Source organism: Cavenderia fasciculata (genome assembly GCF_000203815.1).
Source record: "Cavenderia fasciculata unplaced genomic scaffold Scf_Dfasci-G-p-12c09.r1-3, whole genome shotgun sequence".
Classification (NCBI taxonomy): Eukaryota; Evosea; class Eumycetozoa; order Acytosteliales; family Cavenderiaceae; genus Cavenderia; species Cavenderia fasciculata.
The window spans coordinates 748,400-765,762 of NW_004457736.1; the positions used below are offsets into that span (position 1 = coordinate 748,400).

General features: G+C 34.7%; 7 protein-coding genes across 7 annotated transcripts; 5 read left to right on the forward strand and 2 right to left on the reverse strand.

Annotated features, from left to right (window-relative positions):
* Nucleotides 1–18: 18 nt before the first annotated feature.
* Nucleotides 19–4,971, forward strand: pikC (phosphatidylinositol-4,5-diphosphate 3-kinase; the record flags this gene model as incomplete). Its single annotated transcript, XM_004361852.1, has 6 exons — nucleotides 19–258; nucleotides 331–805; nucleotides 885–1,450; nucleotides 1,493–3,457; nucleotides 3,529–4,483; nucleotides 4,562–4,971. The coding sequence occupies 6 exons, from the start codon at nucleotides 19–21 to the stop codon at nucleotides 4,969–4,971; spliced, it is 4,611 nt and encodes a 1,536-aa protein (XP_004361909.1).
* A 458-nt stretch (nucleotides 4,972–5,429) lies between these two features.
* DFA_06197 (uncharacterized protein) lies at nucleotides 5,430–5,624 on the forward strand (the record flags this gene model as incomplete). The annotated part of the gene is made up of 1 exon (XM_004361853.1): nucleotides 5,430–5,624. The coding sequence occupies one exon, from the start codon at nucleotides 5,430–5,432 to the stop codon at nucleotides 5,622–5,624; it is 195 nt and encodes a 64-aa protein (XP_004361910.1).
* Nucleotides 5,625–5,703: 79 nt separating this feature from the next.
* On the reverse strand, nucleotides 5,704–7,635 carry DFA_06198 (uncharacterized protein; the record flags this gene model as incomplete). Its single annotated transcript, XM_004361854.1, has 2 exons — nucleotides 5,704–6,471; nucleotides 6,544–7,635. The coding sequence occupies 2 exons, from the start codon at nucleotides 7,633–7,635 to the stop codon at nucleotides 5,704–5,706; spliced, it is 1,860 nt and encodes a 619-aa protein (XP_004361911.1).
* A 1,040-nt stretch (nucleotides 7,636–8,675) lies between these two features.
* Nucleotides 8,676–9,933, forward strand: DFA_06199 (uncharacterized protein; the record flags this gene model as incomplete). The annotated part of the gene is made up of 3 exons (XM_004361855.1): nucleotides 8,676–8,873; nucleotides 9,005–9,303; nucleotides 9,912–9,933. 3 exons carry the CDS (start codon nucleotides 8,676–8,678, stop codon nucleotides 9,931–9,933), a joined length of 519 nt encoding a protein of 172 aa, XP_004361912.1.
* Nucleotides 9,934–10,124: 191 nt separating this feature from the next.
* DFA_06200 (uncharacterized protein) lies at nucleotides 10,125–10,517 on the forward strand (the record flags this gene model as incomplete). Its single annotated transcript, XM_004361856.1, has 1 exon — nucleotides 10,125–10,517. One exon carries the CDS (start codon nucleotides 10,125–10,127, stop codon nucleotides 10,515–10,517), a length of 393 nt encoding a protein of 130 aa, XP_004361913.1.
* Nucleotides 10,518–10,686: 169 nt separating this feature from the next.
* On the forward strand, nucleotides 10,687–13,828 carry sigJ (uncharacterized protein; the record flags this gene model as incomplete). The annotated part of the gene is made up of 2 exons (XM_004361857.1): nucleotides 10,687–10,696; nucleotides 11,010–13,828. 2 exons carry the CDS (start codon nucleotides 10,687–10,689, stop codon nucleotides 13,826–13,828), a joined length of 2,829 nt encoding a protein of 942 aa, XP_004361914.1.
* A 684-nt stretch (nucleotides 13,829–14,512) lies between these two features.
* Nucleotides 14,513–15,328, reverse strand: rasB (Ras GTPase; the record flags this gene model as incomplete). The annotated part of the gene is made up of 3 exons (XM_004361858.1): nucleotides 14,513–14,890; nucleotides 14,976–15,141; nucleotides 15,267–15,328. 3 exons carry the CDS (start codon nucleotides 15,326–15,328, stop codon nucleotides 14,513–14,515), a joined length of 606 nt encoding a protein of 201 aa, XP_004361915.1.
* Between the last annotated feature and the right edge of the window lie 2,035 nt (nucleotides 15,329–17,363).

Here is a 17,363-nt window from a genome sequence, read left to right on the forward strand (position 1 = left end):
GCGTGATTGATTGATGAAATGAGTTCGACCACATTAGATGTTATTGATATCGATGATGAAGATTCAAACAAGTCATTACTTACTATCAATCTAGTTGTTGATAAAGGTTCGACGTCAACAACATCATCATCATCATCATCTCCCGACAACAATACAGAAACAACAGAAACAGTAGACAACAAAGAATATTTAACAGTATTTATTCAAAAAGATAAATGTCTTCATTCAGATGTACCTTGTTTTATTTCATCACTAAAGGTATGAGACTATCATAGTAATTACAATCTACAGCGAAGAAGAAGACTAATAACTCTATATATATTTTTCTAGACACAACTATTAAATACACTCAAAGAGTTGGAAGACTTTGAATCAAACCACAAAGAGTATAGCACAAATTCAAATTATTCATCTTGGTTAAACTATTTGCAATCCTTTCAAACTGATAAAATAGTACAATCAAATGTTTATCTAACTATTCCAAATAATAATAATAACAAAATAGATAAACATGTTGGTGTTGTTGAGAATACAGTAGTTGTTGCTGGCTCGATAACAACAACCACCACTGAATCAACCACAACTACTGAATCTTTGGCCACTCCCTCAACAAATAATGTAGAAGAAGAAGAAGAAGAAGAAGAAGAAGAAGAAGAAGAAGAAGAAGAAGAAGAAAAAGAAAAAGAACAACAACAAGAGTCTGCTTCATCTTCAACATTGAATGATGGTGAAGACACCAAACCAAATGAAGAAAAGAAAAAGATGAGTTTAAAGATTACAGATATTAAATTAAATACTACACCAAGTTTAATTGAAAAGGTAAAGAACTCTGTTATTGGCATCAAATGAAGCATCGTCTGCATTATCACCATCATCTTTTAAAGCAGATGGTGATAATAATAATAATAATAATGCTAGCACGATATCAAATTCTCTACCACCTTTGATGTTATCATCATCATCATCATCATCGTCTAATCCTGGATCACCTTCATTGTCATCTACATCCAAGAGATGGACATCAACAAAACCAACTGGGTCAATGTTTTTTGCAGGTGGTTCTAGTCTTGGAACAATTCCTGGTGGATTACCAGGTACAACAACAACAACATCAACTGGTGTTGGTGGTGGAGTACCAATGTCGCTAAGAGAAGGTTCTTCATTATCACTTCGTAGTCAAATGGCTATGAGTAGTGGAGGAGGAGCAGCTGGATCAAGTATTGGTGCCAGTCTTGGTACAAGTGGTAGTAGATTCTTTACTCCAAGAGAAAGTGTTAATCTAAGTGGTGGTGGTAGTGGTGCACAATCATCATCTCCATTACTCATTTCTAAAACATCATCATCATCAGAGGATCAAGATCAAGATCAACAACAAAAAGAACAACAACAAGAACAATCGGATAATCAAACGAATCAAAATAATTCATCACCTACGAGTGCAGCAGCAATGGTAATGAAAAAGAGAATAATCAAATCATTTATTTATAACAAGCAAACCTATGACAACTGTCCATCGGTTCATGACGACTATGAAGAGGAAAAGGAGATTCCAGCATTGGCTGAATCATTTGAAACCAATGTGATTGTTTTGTTGCCGTGTAGACATCACATCAAGGTACCAGCATCGAGTATTTCGACGATTGAATCGATCAGACAGCTGGCATGGGCAACCGCCAAGATGCAAGGACACAGGATAAAGAATAATCTGAAAGCTTATTTCTTCAAGTGGAACAACTCGGAGATTTTGTTTGACAAGGAGTCGACTATCAAGGATTTGGTTGTGTATCCTCCATCGTCCATGTTTGTCAATGGAACACAGACGAGCATACGATTCGAGTTGATTGAAAAGGATACCATGTGCAAGGAGCGACTTGTGGATCTACAGGCATCGGAAATCAACGGGCGTCCGTCCTATTGGAAAGCACATATTGACGAAGTCATCACATTCAACCGAAAGAATAGAATGTTGGCATCGTTGGCACGTGATACACCCGGCTCGATAGAAAATGCCCGTCTTACACCATACCCACCTCCCTCTACCATCCCAGAGTTTTTCGTCATCAAGATCCATCTCCGCAACCAAACCAAGTCTCTTCGTTGCACACGAAATCATACTGCAGAGACACTCATGGCAATCCTCTCTGAAAAAGTCAAAAACACATTGCCTTTTGATCCTTCGCAATGGCGATTCCTCATTACTGGAAAGTACCAATACATTCGTCCAAAGGTACCTCTCTTGTCGGTCGAGTTAGTAGTAGAGAGTATAAAGAGAACGGGTGAGGTCACTCTAACGATGGTCGAGTTGAACGAGCTTGGGTTACGTGAAGACATTAGAATGAGTAATATATTTGACCAGAATCCAAAATATGCACACAGACAATCACCCATACTCGACATTATTTTCAGTCACAAGAAACAAAAACATAATCGACAGGCGTTGGGAGGTAGTACCAATACTAGCAACACTTCTTCTCCGATTGGATCGATTTCCGACTCGTTACCTTCAACTCCTCCAGCATCTACATCCACCACTTCACTACCCGATATTTACAATCTATCGCTGTCACCACAACAACAACAACAACAACAATCATTATCAACATCGGCACTACCAGATTTACAAAATGCAATTCAACAACAAGACGATATTACACTCCCAACTACAACCATCAATGCATTAGAGATTCATGAAAACTTCCAACTCCGACTACTTCACGCACACGAAATTGATTCGGCCAGTGTAAAGGGTCACTTTAGTACCAATGATATGTCAAATATCATGATCTATGTGGAATTTGGTATTTATTATGGAGGTTTATTGATTGCACCAACCGTTACAAGCAAACCTATACCATTCCAAGACACTATAGTATGGAATGAATGGATTACACTACCTATTGCACTATCTTCGATTCCACTTGGATCGAGATTATGTTTCTCTATCAATGCCAAGCATCGTGACAATAATGTTGCACTTGGATGGGTGGGTCATCGTATCTATGACTCGGAGAATCTTTTTTATACTAGTACACCCTACAGTCTTTTGCTTTGGCCAGGCAAGGTCAACCCAATCGGCACCTGTGTAGATAATTTACAATCAAAGGATCAGGCCATCATCATTGCCTTTGAATTCCACGACTATTCCACTCCACACAACATTCATTACCCCGACCTACTGTTGTGCACAGCTCAAGAACCAATCCCATCCATCGATATAGGTGATCATGAAAAGGTCAACCTCATACTACGTCAAGATCCACTCTACTCACTCTCTGAAGACGAGAAACAATTAATGTGGAAATCTAGATACTATTGTCAAACACTTCCTCATTCACTCTCTAAATTACTTCAATCTGTACAATGGACAAATATCAGTCGTGTTGGTGAAATGTTTAGATTATTAAATAATTGGCCTTTATTATCCCCAATTACTTCTTTAGAATTATTAGATCCAAAGGTAAGTAAAAAAAAAACAAAAAGAAAAGATAAAGAAATTAATTTCTAATTTTTTTTTTTTTTTTCTAAAAGTTTGCAGATTGTATAAAAATTAGAGAATATGTAGTAAAATGTTTAGATCATATAACAGATTATGAATTGGAATTATATATGTTACAATTGGTACAAGCTATTAAACACGATTGTTTCCATGGAAGTGCACTTTCATTGTTTTTGCTTGGTCGGGTTTTCCAAAACACTTCTGTATTGGCACACCCATTCTTTTGGAATTTAAGAGCCGACTTGGACAATCAAGAGGTTAGTGAAAGATTCAGGTTGTTGACGGCGGCATTTTTACGATTTACTCCACATTTGCACGAACCATTTAAACAACAAATACAAACACTTGGCATTCTCGAGGGTATTGCAAAGCAGGTTAAAGAAGTGTCTCTAGATAAGAGAAAACCTTTAATCGAAGAATTGCTTCGAGCTGAAAAGAATCTACCATCATCGCTCACTGTACCATTTGACCCGACCATCAAGGTAATGGACATTATCCCCGAAAAATGCAAAAGTATGGATAGCGCCAAAGTACCTCTATGGGTAGTATACAAAAACAGAGACCTCCACGCCACCAACTTTCAAATGATTGTGAAAACTGGTGATGATCTTAGACAAGATATTCTAACGTTGCAACTACTCAAACTTATGGATCACATGTGGAAGAGTGAAGGATTGGATTTACATATGACCATCTATCGTTGTATTGCCACTGGTATGGGTACAGGACTCATCGAAGTCGTTGGAAATGCTGAAACAGCCGCCAAGATTCAAGCAGCTGCCGGTGGCATGACTGGTGCATTCAAGCAAACACCCATTGCCAATTGGTTAAAGAATGGTAATCTCACTGAAAACAATTATCAAAAGGCTGTTACAAAATTCACTCTATCATGTGCCGGTTATTGTGTTGCCACCTATGTCTTGGGAATCGGTGATCGACACAACGACAATATTATGGTAGATAAATTTGGTCATCTATTTCATATTGGTAAGTCTAAAACAAAAAAAAAAATCAATCCAAAAGATCAAAATACTTAATTATTTTTATTTATTTATTTATTTTTAGACTTTGGACATTTCCTTGGTAATTTTAAAACATGGGCAGGATTCCAAAGAGAAAAGGCTCCTTTTGTATTAACACCAGATTTTGTATATGTAATTGGTAACAAGGATTCACCAAACTTTCAATTCTTTGTTGAAACTTGTTGCAAGGCCTATAATATTCTCAGAAAGAATGACCATATATTTTACAGCATGTTTGAGCTGATGTTAAGTACTGGTATCCCAGAACTTAAATGTGAGCAAGACATTATGTATCTTCGTGACAAGTTTAGAAGTGATCTCAGTGACGAAGAAGCATCCGAACGTTTCACAAAACTAATCCATGAATCAATTCATACTCTAACCACTCAAGTTAACTTTGCAATTCATATTTTTGCAAGAAGTCATTCTCTAAAAGAAAAATCATCAAATTAAGAAAATAGAATTAAATTAATAATAACTAATAATAAAACTAATCCCCCACACACAACAATATTAACTCAATTAAATAAATAAATATAATCATTTATTATTTACAAAGATATTCTTTAATATCTTGGGTACCCATTTGATAAACTTGTCTCCAATTGGTTGATATGGAGTTGGGAATAGGTCATTTTGGTGTTTGTGATGATGAATAATTAAACAATTTAGGTGATATCTTCAAGAGAAATTTTATTTTGGACTATTCATAGTCAATGAATGCTTGACTTGGTAGATAATAATGTATTTAACACCAGTTGTTGCCATTGCCAATATTAATATCAATATCAATATCGATATCAATATTATTGGCACGGTTACGACGACCACCACAACATCCTCTACGAGCAATAGTTGATTCTCCAGTGGAACTGGAATGGTTTGATGCTTGGAGCAATGAAGAGTTTTGGATGTTTTTACCAGCACCCAATCAAAATGTTACCAACCAAAGTTATTCAGATGTATCAAGTGATTCTGTCAATTCCATTGCTTGTAGACGTCGTCGTGGATGTTGTGGTGGTAAGAACATTGATATTGATATCGATATTGATATTTGTATTGACAATGCTTTTGGTGGTCGTGGTGCTCGTAATGGATGGTGGTAATATTATATAGTGTTGATGAATATATATGGATCATTATTCTAATATTTCGTTAAATGGAAATAAATATAATCATTTATTATTATTTACAAAGATAATCTTTAATACCTTGAGTACCCTTTTGATAAACTTGTCTTGGAAGTTGTTTTAAAAAGATATTGTTTTTAGTTAGATCCAAATCCAACAACCAATCCATTTTACCAATTTCTGATGGCAATGATTCAATCTTGTTGTTTGCCAGTACTAGTTGGTTAAGTTGTTTGAATGAATAAATCTTTTTTGAAACTGTTTTAAGCTTGTTATTTGACAAGTCAATCATTCTAATCGATTTGAATGATTTAAGAGCAGTAGAGTCATCAATCTCTATGGCATCGATTTGATTTGAAGCAACTGAAATCTTTTCCAATATTTCAAAAGCTTCGAATATACTTGATAAATTAGTATTATTTAATTTGTTATTATTTACATATAATTCTTTTAATGAAGAAGATAGAGATGATGATGATGAAGAGGATGAAGAAGATGAAAATGGTAAATTATTTAATTGATTATTATCAAGATATAGTATTTCCAATCGACCAAGACAATTGATCGATGTTGGTAGAGATAAAAGTTTGTTTGATGCCAAATTCAAAGATACAAGGTTTCCAAATTGATTCTTGAATAATGGTTCCCATAAACTTTCCAATTGATTCGATTCTAAATTTAATGATCTTAGGTTACATAATTGATCAGATTCCAACGAATCTCCAAAACTTATAATTTCATTAAATGATAAATCCAAATCTTCCAAATGATTTAAATGTATTAAAACTTGTCCATCTATCTTTTTTAATTTATTATATGATAACTAAAAAATAGAAAGAAGAATTAATATTAATATTAATATATTTCCCATTTCATTTCTACTTTTTTTACTTACATTTAATTTTAAAATATTAATAAAAGGTTGATTAAAATTTAGATTATTGATTTGGTTGTGTGATAGACTGAGAAGTTGTAATGAAGAAGTTGGGAATAAAGAAGATGATGGAATGTCTACTAATTGATTTCTATCCAATAGTAGGTGTTTTAAATTTACAAATTGATCGAGGTGATCTTGTTCCAAGACTGCTATTAAATTGGATGCCATCGATAGGTGTTGTAGTGAGGGGATGACTGGAATGGCAGAGACTGATTGAATGGAATTCATGGAAATGATTAATTTCTCTAGATGCTCCAACTCACCTATATTCGATGGTAACCGATCTATTTGATTATCATATACATTTATACATTGTAGACTCTTGCAATCGTTTGCAATCCAATCTGGTAACGTTGTTAATGAATTGTGTCCAAGATGTATCTTTACTAGTTTATCAAGTGTTCCACCACCACCACTACCATCTATAGTCTTGATATTATTCTTTTCCAAATCTCTTAAATTCTTTCTTGTATAATCAATTTCATCATCTGATGTTATATAAATCAGAGCTTCTGAAATGGTTGAAAGAAGGGAAGAAGAAGAAGAGGTTGTTGTGTTTGTTGTTGTTGTTGTAGTTGGTAAGATTGAAGGACTGGTAGAGTTTGAAGGCGAAGATGATGATATAAACGAGTGCGATGGTAATGACTGCGATTGAATTGGAGGTGAGAATGATCCAGTTATAGATTGTGGAGATGGAGGAGGGGCGTTTGTATTAGCAGTACCATCATTACTATTGTTATTGTTATTGGGTGATTGAGGGTTGCTATTATTGTTACTACCCTTTTTGCTGCTACTACCGCTACTTCCTTTGCTCGATGACTTCTTTTCGATCTTTTTAGATGTTGACGACGGTGATGATGTTGACGACTTGGACTTTCTGCTATTGTTGTCCTTCACTTGAAGGAATCTTGAAGAAGTTGTTGTAGTATTGTCACCACCACTGGGAATGGGAAGAGAGTCAACAGACACTGGAGTAGAACTAGACCTCTTCCTTCCTGCAGAGGACGACGATGATGATGATGTATCAACAGAAGAAGTTGAATTACCCATTTCACAGATGTGCTACAGTTTAGGTTTAAGGTTAGAAACCGTCTGTGTCTCTTGGAGTCTGAGAAATTTAATTTAAAAAAAGAAAAAGAAGAAGAGGAAGAAGTTTGGTGTTTTTAGAGATGAGGACTAGTTGTTGTAAGGCCGGCGGTAGGATGGATTGGGATTTTTGAAGGGTGGTATCTAAGATTCGAAAAAGCGGGTATTTGTGAGTGAGTTGTTGTCTTAGACCGATCACTCTCTTTGGTGAGAGGAGGGGGGATAAATCAGCGGATAAGTTTTATAAAAATTAAAGGAAAAGGGGCAGATCGCTGATCCGGCAAATATTAGACCAAACGCGCCTGCAAACGATAATGTCACAAGTGGTGATAAAAGGGGAGACAAGGGGAGACAAATCTACCTCGCTCTACAAAACTAAAACTGTTGTTGTTTATTATTGTACTGTTATTTTAGCTAGACCTACCTCTCTACTGTCTTGTTTTATTATTTATTTGTTGTTAATAATTAATAATATATATATTCTTCTTCTTCTTCTTCTCTCTAATTCTTGTACTTATCACTATCATCTGTCGTGTTTGCACACATTATAATTACTTTATACAGCAGTCTTCTTCTTCTTTCCCTCTCTCCTCCTCACCCACATCACCGAAATAATACATAAGCGGTTTCAACCCCCCCCCCTCACACCACCCAATTACCCACCTACTGTTCTGTTGAGAGAGAGAACTCCAATACACAGCAAACTTTTTTCACTACTTTATAAACAAACGGTACCCCATATATACATACTTGTTTTATTTTTAAACATTATTTGTTGTACAAGCACAGTCTCAGTCTCTCTCTTTTTCTTTCCTTACTCACATCTTTGCTATTTTTATAAACTACCAATTTGTATAATATAACACTAATAATACTAATTTGTTAGTTAGTACTATCACTATTATTATTATTATTATTATTTATTTATTTTTATACTTTTATTACACATTCATATTATTTATTGTTCCTACTATAACAACAGCAACAACCATCGACGACCGAAAATGAGATTGACATTTCCACCAAGAAGAAGAAACAACAACAATAATGGTAACAATAACCAACAACAAAACAACAATAGAGCAACCATCAACTATATAGAATCTTGGAAACAGAATGCAAACAATGATGCAGAAGAATCACAAGCCACTGAAAATGATCTCATGACCATTGAAGAGTTTATATCTAGTTTGGGTAGAATGGTATGACTTATGACTGACTGATGTTAATCATATGATGACGATAATAATATTGATCAAACCACTGACACACCAATGACCTTTTGTATATATATATATTTATATGTGTGTATATAATATTCTTATTACTCTAGCAACAACAAGAAGATAGAGAAAATATTGCACCTGAAATCGAACAAGAAAATCAATTAATGACCGTCGAGGAATTCATCTTTAGTTGCAAAGAACCAACTAGTTTGAATCCTATGAGTTTATTCGAACAACAACAACAACAACACCACCAACAAAGCGATGATGAAGAAGATCAAATAGTAGCTGATGAAGAAGAGGATCTAGTCACAGTTGAAGAATTTATTTATACCTCTGAAAAGAGAGACAATTCAAATGACATGTTGACAATCGAAGAATTTTTAAAACAATCTAATAATGGAAGGTATGTAAATATATTATATTAATTATAACCAATCTTATTCACAAAAGACATCAATAATATTTATTAATTCCAATCCAATCTTTTCCACCATTCTTTTAATATTCTAGAATTTATCACAAAGCAAATCTAATTTATTAAATTATTTATTTAAAGTTTAATCAATATAAATATCCAAACACACACACAACCTTATAACAATAACAATAATAATAATAATCAAAATAATAATAATATACCCAAAGAGAATAACACACAAACACAACTAATATTACCAATTAAAAATCCAGATATATAAATATATATATATAAATATTAATATATTTAAAAACATGTATTGCAATAAATGTAAATGAGAGGTCAACCACACCTCTACCCCCCTCCTCCCCTTGTAACAACTTAGAACTTGCCATAGCAGAGCTTACAATGAATGAATGAATGATATTATTATTATTATTATTATTATTATTCACCAATTGATTTGCAAAAAGTATATGTTTTTCCTTGATCCCAAATCAAGAACTGTCAAAAATGTATTTAATTCTTTTAAAAGAAAGTGTTTCGAACCACCCCCTCTTTGTTTTTTTTAAAGGTTTTATTTTTTTTCATAGTAGCAGTAATTACAAATATTAACACATACATACACACACAACTCTATCATATCATATCATATCATATCTGTCAGTCAGTATATACGAACGAATAGTAATAAAATATTTAATTCCACCATAATAATAAGTAAAATAATAATAATAATATTAATAATTGTAATAATTAGTTAGTTATTCTAAAGAGATAAATAATAATTATTAGCAATAAAAAAAATGTCAGAATCATTAGTAGATATTGGGTTTGATACGACACCATCAACAACAACAACAACAAATCAATTAAACGATGGTAACAATAATCAAAATGAACCAAAAAATTTAGAAGATATATTGCCACTTGGTAAAGAGGCGTTGATAGGATACAATTCACCATCGACTGGAAAAAATGATCAAAAAGGAAAGAAAAATACAAATACAAAGGCACAACAAAATTCATTGTCGTCTAGTAATCAAGATTCATTGACTTCATCTCAGATATTGGATGGTTTTGGAATGAACACCAATACAACAACCTCCAACTCTGAAGTTCCAGACAAAAAAATTAAAGAAGACGAGCTCCTAATAGATTTTTCGTCTCCTCCATTACCAAAAAAGAATTTAAAATAAACTCTCTCTATAAATGAGTATATGTTTTTGTAATCCCTATATATTTTGAGTTAAAAGACATATTGTTTATTTTGTTTTTTTTAATTTTTTCCAAATTGGAAATACCTTTCTAAAAAAAGTAATTGTTTTAAAATCTATGAAAAATAACATATGGAATGGAAACTATTACATGGATTCATGTGCGATACATACATTCATACATACGAATATATGAGTTACTTTTAGTTTTAAATGTTTTAAATCATAATCTCTATACATAGACTAATGTTAACAAGCTAGGTCTATTTTACCATTCAAAATATTTATTTTATTTAAAAACTATACTACTATTTATTATCCTTTCAATCAATTTTAAAAAGATAATTTATTAAAAAAAGCAAAAGAAAAAAGTAATTATATAAATAATTTTAAAAAAAGAGATAGTTGGAAATTATTTAAAGGCTCAATATTAATACTTTTTTTTAATTATTATTTAATTATTTTTTTTTTTAGTGGGTAAAGGAGATGATATTAAAGGAGAAATGAGAGGATCTGCTCGTGAAATAAAGAGATCATTAAATACAACCGTTGACTCTATTGAAAAAGGTGGAGAAAATGTTGTGGATAGTGTCCAAGAGAATCTCAAATCATTTGACAATTTCAAAGAGAACTCGAAAAAGAATGTTGAAAAGGGTGTCAAGAATGCAAAGGAAAAGGCTGTCGATGTCAAAGAGACTATTGTCAACAAGACCGTTGATGCCAAGGAAGCTATTGTCAACAAGGCTGTCGATGCCAAGGAAGCTATCAACCAATCGGCCGCCAATGCCAAGGAGACTGTTGACCATGCCATTGAAAACACCGAAGGTGCATTGGAGAGTGGTTGGTCAAATGCCAAGGAAACATTGGAGAACATCGTCGACGGTACCAAGAATGTAGTCAACAAGGCTTCTGAAAATGTATGGGGTTTCTGGGAGGACAAAAAGGATGCTACCAAGGACGTCATGAACAAGGCCACAGAGAATGCCCACGTTGCATTGGACAAGACCAAGGAGGTCGTCGACGATGGATTGCACAAGACCAAAGAGGTGTACTCTGACGTCAAGAAGAACGTCGATGCTGGTGTCGAGACTATCCGCGACAAGGCCCAAGAGACTGGATCATATGTTTGGGACACCTTGGAAAAGGGCGAGGAAAAGGTCAAGGACATGTTGCACACTGCCGGCGACTACATTGACAAGTCTGGAAAGGTGCAAGACGAATGGAGCAACTTGGAAAAGAAGGTCAAGGGAGACGTGTTTTTGCGCGGCGATGGCAAGTACGACGCGACACTCCGCGATGGAAACTGGTCGTGGTTTGGTAAGCAAGGATTCTTTGGTCGTCTGCTCAACCAGGACGGATGGTACATTGACAACCCATCGAGTGATCCACTCCAAGATTTTGTCGATGGAAAGATGTGTAAGGGTTCCGACATGTTTGCTAAACCAGTCGACTCTTGGTCATCGCCCAGAAGAAACATCATTGAAAAGAAAGAGACCACTCGTTTGATTCGTCGTAGACTTGGCGACCTTGAAGATTTAAAGGAACCACTCTACTATTATGAAGAGGTCAAGGTTGCTGCCCCAGTTGTCGTCAATGACTCGTTCCAGTCGATCAGCAAGGGTCACGGCACTTCTCTCCAAAAGGGACTTGGGGAACTAAAGGGATTCGTCAATGAAAATGCCAAGGATATTGAATCGCAAGTATGGTCTGGTTCCAAGTCGATCCAATCCCAAGTCAACAAGGGCATCGATAATCTCAAGTCTGGTGCAGTCGACTACCAATACCAACTCAACCAACGTACCGGCATGCTCCAAGACAAGCTTGAAAAGGATGCCAACGCCATCTACACTGATCTCTACCAGGACACTCTCTCGTTGCAAGACCAGTTCAAAAAGACTACCCACGGTTTGAAGAAGGAATTCAAAAAGAATACACATGACCTCCAAGACCGTATCCATGAGTCGACCACAGACCTCAAGGGCAAGATTGGCAAGTCGATCGAGTCGGTCCACACACACCCCGAGATCAACATTGACAAGGAAGTGCACCTCCTCAACGTCAAGGTGGCCGATGGTGTCAAGAAACTCCGTTCCGAGGCCTCTCAACTCAACGACATCCTCGCCAAGGGATCCAACCTGTTGGAGGGTGACGCTATCGACCTCCACGCCAAGATCCAAGCTCGTTTGGACCATCTCCGTCAAGAGAGTATCAACCTCCAAAAGTTTGCATCCAACGGTGTCGGAAACCTCCAGTCTATCGCCAAGGACCTCCAAATCAAGACTGACATGGGTGTTGGTAACTTGAGAAAGAATGCACTCGACATTCAATTGCAAGCCCAAAAGGATCTTGACCTCTTGCAACGTGACATCAAGACATCGTACGACAAGAGTGTCCTGTCGATTGGAAACATCCGTGGGGATATCAAGGCTGGCACCGACCGTCTCCGTGACGATGTCATCACAGGTACCTCGCAAATGTCCAACAAGATGAAAAAGGGTACTCAAGACTTGTACGAACTTGCCAACCACGGATCGATCGACCTCCAAAACAAGATGAAAAAGGCGGTTGGTGAATTGGACGATTCTGCCAAGAAGGGTCTCGACGAACTAAAGTCAGAGATTCGATTCCCTGCTCGTGATCGTGTCGTCATTGACGGTGGTCAAGATGCATGGGGAAATGACGGTCAAGGTTGGTTCCAAGGTATCATTCAAAGTACTCAAACCAAGTTGGGTGAATTCTTTGACACTGCCAAGGAGGAATCCAAGGTGATTGAAAAGGAAACCACTGAAAAGATGCGTAACCTTGAAGACTGGGGTTGGGAAGTAAAGGGCAAGAAGATCCAAGGAGCTGAACCATTTGAAACCCAAGCCACTGCCATCTCTTCAATGGGAGAATCTATCCTCCAAACTGGCCAAGACTTGCTCCACTCTGCCAACCATGCACTCCATGAAATCCAAAAGACTGCCAACAATGAAATCGATGAACAATTTGATGCTATCCGTGATGTCAACAAAAAGGTGATTGAAATTGGTCATGACGCCGTACAAGAAACCAAAAAGGTGGCCAACAACATCAACAGAAACATCTTTAATGAATGGGACTCTTACAATCACCAAGCTGGTGCCCTCTATGGTGGTGCTGGTGGTCTCACTGGTCTCTTTGCTGGTAACTACCTCTTCCCAAGACTTCGTAGAACTAGACTCGGAGCTATCCTTGGTTTAGGTGCTCTAGGTGGTTGGTATGGTTTAAATCAACCAAAAAAGATTCATAAATTTGAAAAGAAGGATCTTTAAACCAAAATGTAAGTAGTAAAATATAAAAATATTTAAATATAAATATTAACTATTATTATTATAATTATTTGTTGTTATTATTATTTATAGGAAGGAATATTACAAAGGTATTGTAATATCCAAACAAACAAAAAAAAAAAGATGAACAAACAATAAAATAAAAATAAAAAAATAACAACTCCCCAACAACCAATCAATATAAATATTAAAAAAAGATTTTGAATTTATTACAATTACATCGTGTTATTTGTTGTTTTTTTTTTTAAAGGTTATTATCAATAGTTTTGAAAATTATTATTATTATTATTATTTGTTGTTATTTACTATTATTATTATTATTATTGGTTATGGTGTTTGTGGAAAGAGTGGAGGAGAGGTGAGTTGATTGGTTCATTTGTACAAAAAAAGGGTGGTGTTACTGATTGATTGGTTGGTTGATTTTAGTAATCGATGCTCTATCATTTACTTTGGGGAATTGAATGGTATGTATGATTTTCTCGATATTTGTGATTGGGGTTGTGGAAAAATTATGTTGAAACTATTATTATTATAGTTTAAGTTGTTGTTGTTGGGTTGGGTAGATTTGTTGGTTTGTTGGTTGTGGTTGTTGGTTAAAAAAAAAAATATTACTATTATTACTATTACTATTATTATTTATAAATTATTATTATAACTTTTTTGAATTTATAAAATGATGCAATCTCCACCTTTAACTTTTTTAAGGTAGGAGTTTAAACCCTTCTTTTCCTTTTTGACTCTTCCTGGCTCCTTGAGTGACTTTTTGATCTCTCTGACAACGTCAAAGAAGCATTCATCGACATTGAGACGCTTCTTGGCAGAGGTCTCTAAAAATGGACAACCAAAACTCTTTGCCAACTCTTCACCCTCGCCCGTGGTCACTTCTCTATTGTCAAGATCACACTTGTTGCCAACCAAAACAATTGGTACACGGTCGTTATCCTTTACTCTAATAATTTGATCTCTAACTACATTGATTTCTTCAAATGATGTTCTAGAGGTAACATCATAAACACAAAGAAAACCTTGTCCAGTTCTCATGTACTATGATAGTTAAAAAGATTATTTGTATGTTAGTATCAGCTGATCTTTCTATTTTGTCTATTGTCTTTTTTTTTTCATATCATACTTGATCACGCATGGCAGAATAATCATCTTGACCAGCAGTATCTAAAATATCCAACAAACAAGTGTCTTCATCGACTTGACATTGTCTACGGTACGAATCTTCAATGGTTGGATCGTACTCTTCAATGAAATGATTTTGAATGAATTGAATGGTAAGTGCGGATTTACTATATATATATATATATTTTATATTTGATTGATTGATTGGTGATAGAGATAGATAGATAGATTAATGTTAATATCAAGAGATAATAATCGATCGAGATTGATAATCATTGTAAAAAAGACATACCCAACACCACCACCTCCCATTACGACAAGCTTATATTCAACGGCGACTGTAGTTGCTGACATTTTCTTATTATTATTATTATTATTGGGTTAGTTTGTTAATATTACTTTCTGTGTTGTTATTATTATTGTTATTGCCTGTCTGTTGTGTTGTTGTTGGTTGTTAATATATATATATTCTTGTCTGTACTAGATAGATAAATTGTGAATAGAATAAAAAAAGAGAAAATATGGTTTGTTATAAGTACGAAATTCTCCTATAAAAGAAATTGAGCTCTATCGTGATGGGAAAAAATCAAAAAAATCAAAAAATTCGAAAAGAGAAATTGTGATACGATGTGTACGAAAGAATGAAAGAGAAAGAGTGATTGTTATAAACAGATTTATGTCTCTCTCTTGTCTCTGGTCTGTCAATCTCTCCCCCTCTTCTTGAAATATTATAAAAAAAAATGTTGTTTGTTGTTGTTCTATAACCTAGGGTATTTGTACATCGTTAGCGGTATCGTTATCTACCACACACACACACCACATGGATATGATCAAATGCAGCAACTGTATTTACATAAATCAAGTGTGCGGTGCGGTGGTATTATTGTTGTTGTTGTTGTGGTCGTTGTCACTCCAGGGGGGATGTTGAGAATCGATCAACGTTGATACCCTTGACTCTCTCTCTCTCTCTCTCTCTCTCTCTCTCTCTCTCTCTCTCTCTCTCTCTCTCTCTCTCTCTCTCTCTCTCTCTCTCTCTCTCTCTCTCTCTCTCTCTCTCTCTCTCTCTCTCTCTCTCTCTCTTTTGATATTTTACTTTATGTATTCGTTATTATTATTATTATTATTATTGCTGTGTGATTGTGTGTAGTGGGGCACAAACAAATAAAGGGAATAATCCAAATATATCTATTTATCTATATTTATATTATATTATTATGTATGTGTATGTGTGTGTGAATCTAAATATAGATATTGTGAATAATACAAACACAAAGAATATAACTACTTTATATATATATATTTATAAATTATATATATCTACCTGTGATAGATTTGACCTGTTTTAAATATTTTATGGTCTGTCTTGCTCCGACAACACAAAAGCCGCAAATCCATCCATCACAAAAAATAGAAAAAAATTGTAAAAAAATCTACCTCAAAAACAGGTGAACAACCTTCGCTGATAACAATTCGCATAAACTTTTAGAGCCACTTACTAAAAATGGCTTCGGGGCAGAGGAGAGGAGTTGGTTGTAGCTACGACGACTTGTAGTTCAAATCTCATTGTAGTTCGAAAACAATGTGTATAACAATAGATAGGTCTGTCAACATTACACACACACACACACACACACACACACACACACACAAGCATAAATGGGACAAGATAGATATTTATAACAATAGATCAACAATCAATTTAATGTTGTTTAAATAGTTGGTTGACAATCCTGATGCATATTTTGAAAAGAGTTTAGATTGTTTGATTTAATGCTACCAAGAAGCAAAGATCAAACATATTTATTTTAAAGGATATTATGTACTACCCAATCCCTACTCCAAACTGGTGATTTGGGATACCTTAAATTTAAACTATAATTTTATAGAAATGTAATATAAATAATCATTTGTTGTATTATTATTATTATTATTATTATTATTCTTATATGAATATATCTATATTTATATTTAGTATCTTAATCTCATGCAATATAAAATAAAAATAATTGTTTTTTAATTAATCTTTGTTCCTTCTTTGATGATGATCATCAAAAAGAGAAGTAGTTTTTAGGTGTATATGGCAATACAGTTAAACTTTGTCATAGCCAGCCATATATATAATGACTATGATAGAGAGTAATCATGTTTGTTCATGTTCAGCTAATAGTTTCGATGGATGATGATGATCAATCAGTCAATGAGTAGTAACACCACCCTACAACAAAAGGTAAGAGAGTTATTTTAGTGGTGACGACCAAGACAACACCAACAAACAGAAGAGAATATATGTTAACACATTGTATGTTTGTGTATTAACCTTAACATTCATTCATTCATTCACTCATTCATCATTGTTGCTTCTAAAATAGTTAGTAGTAGGTCAATCAGC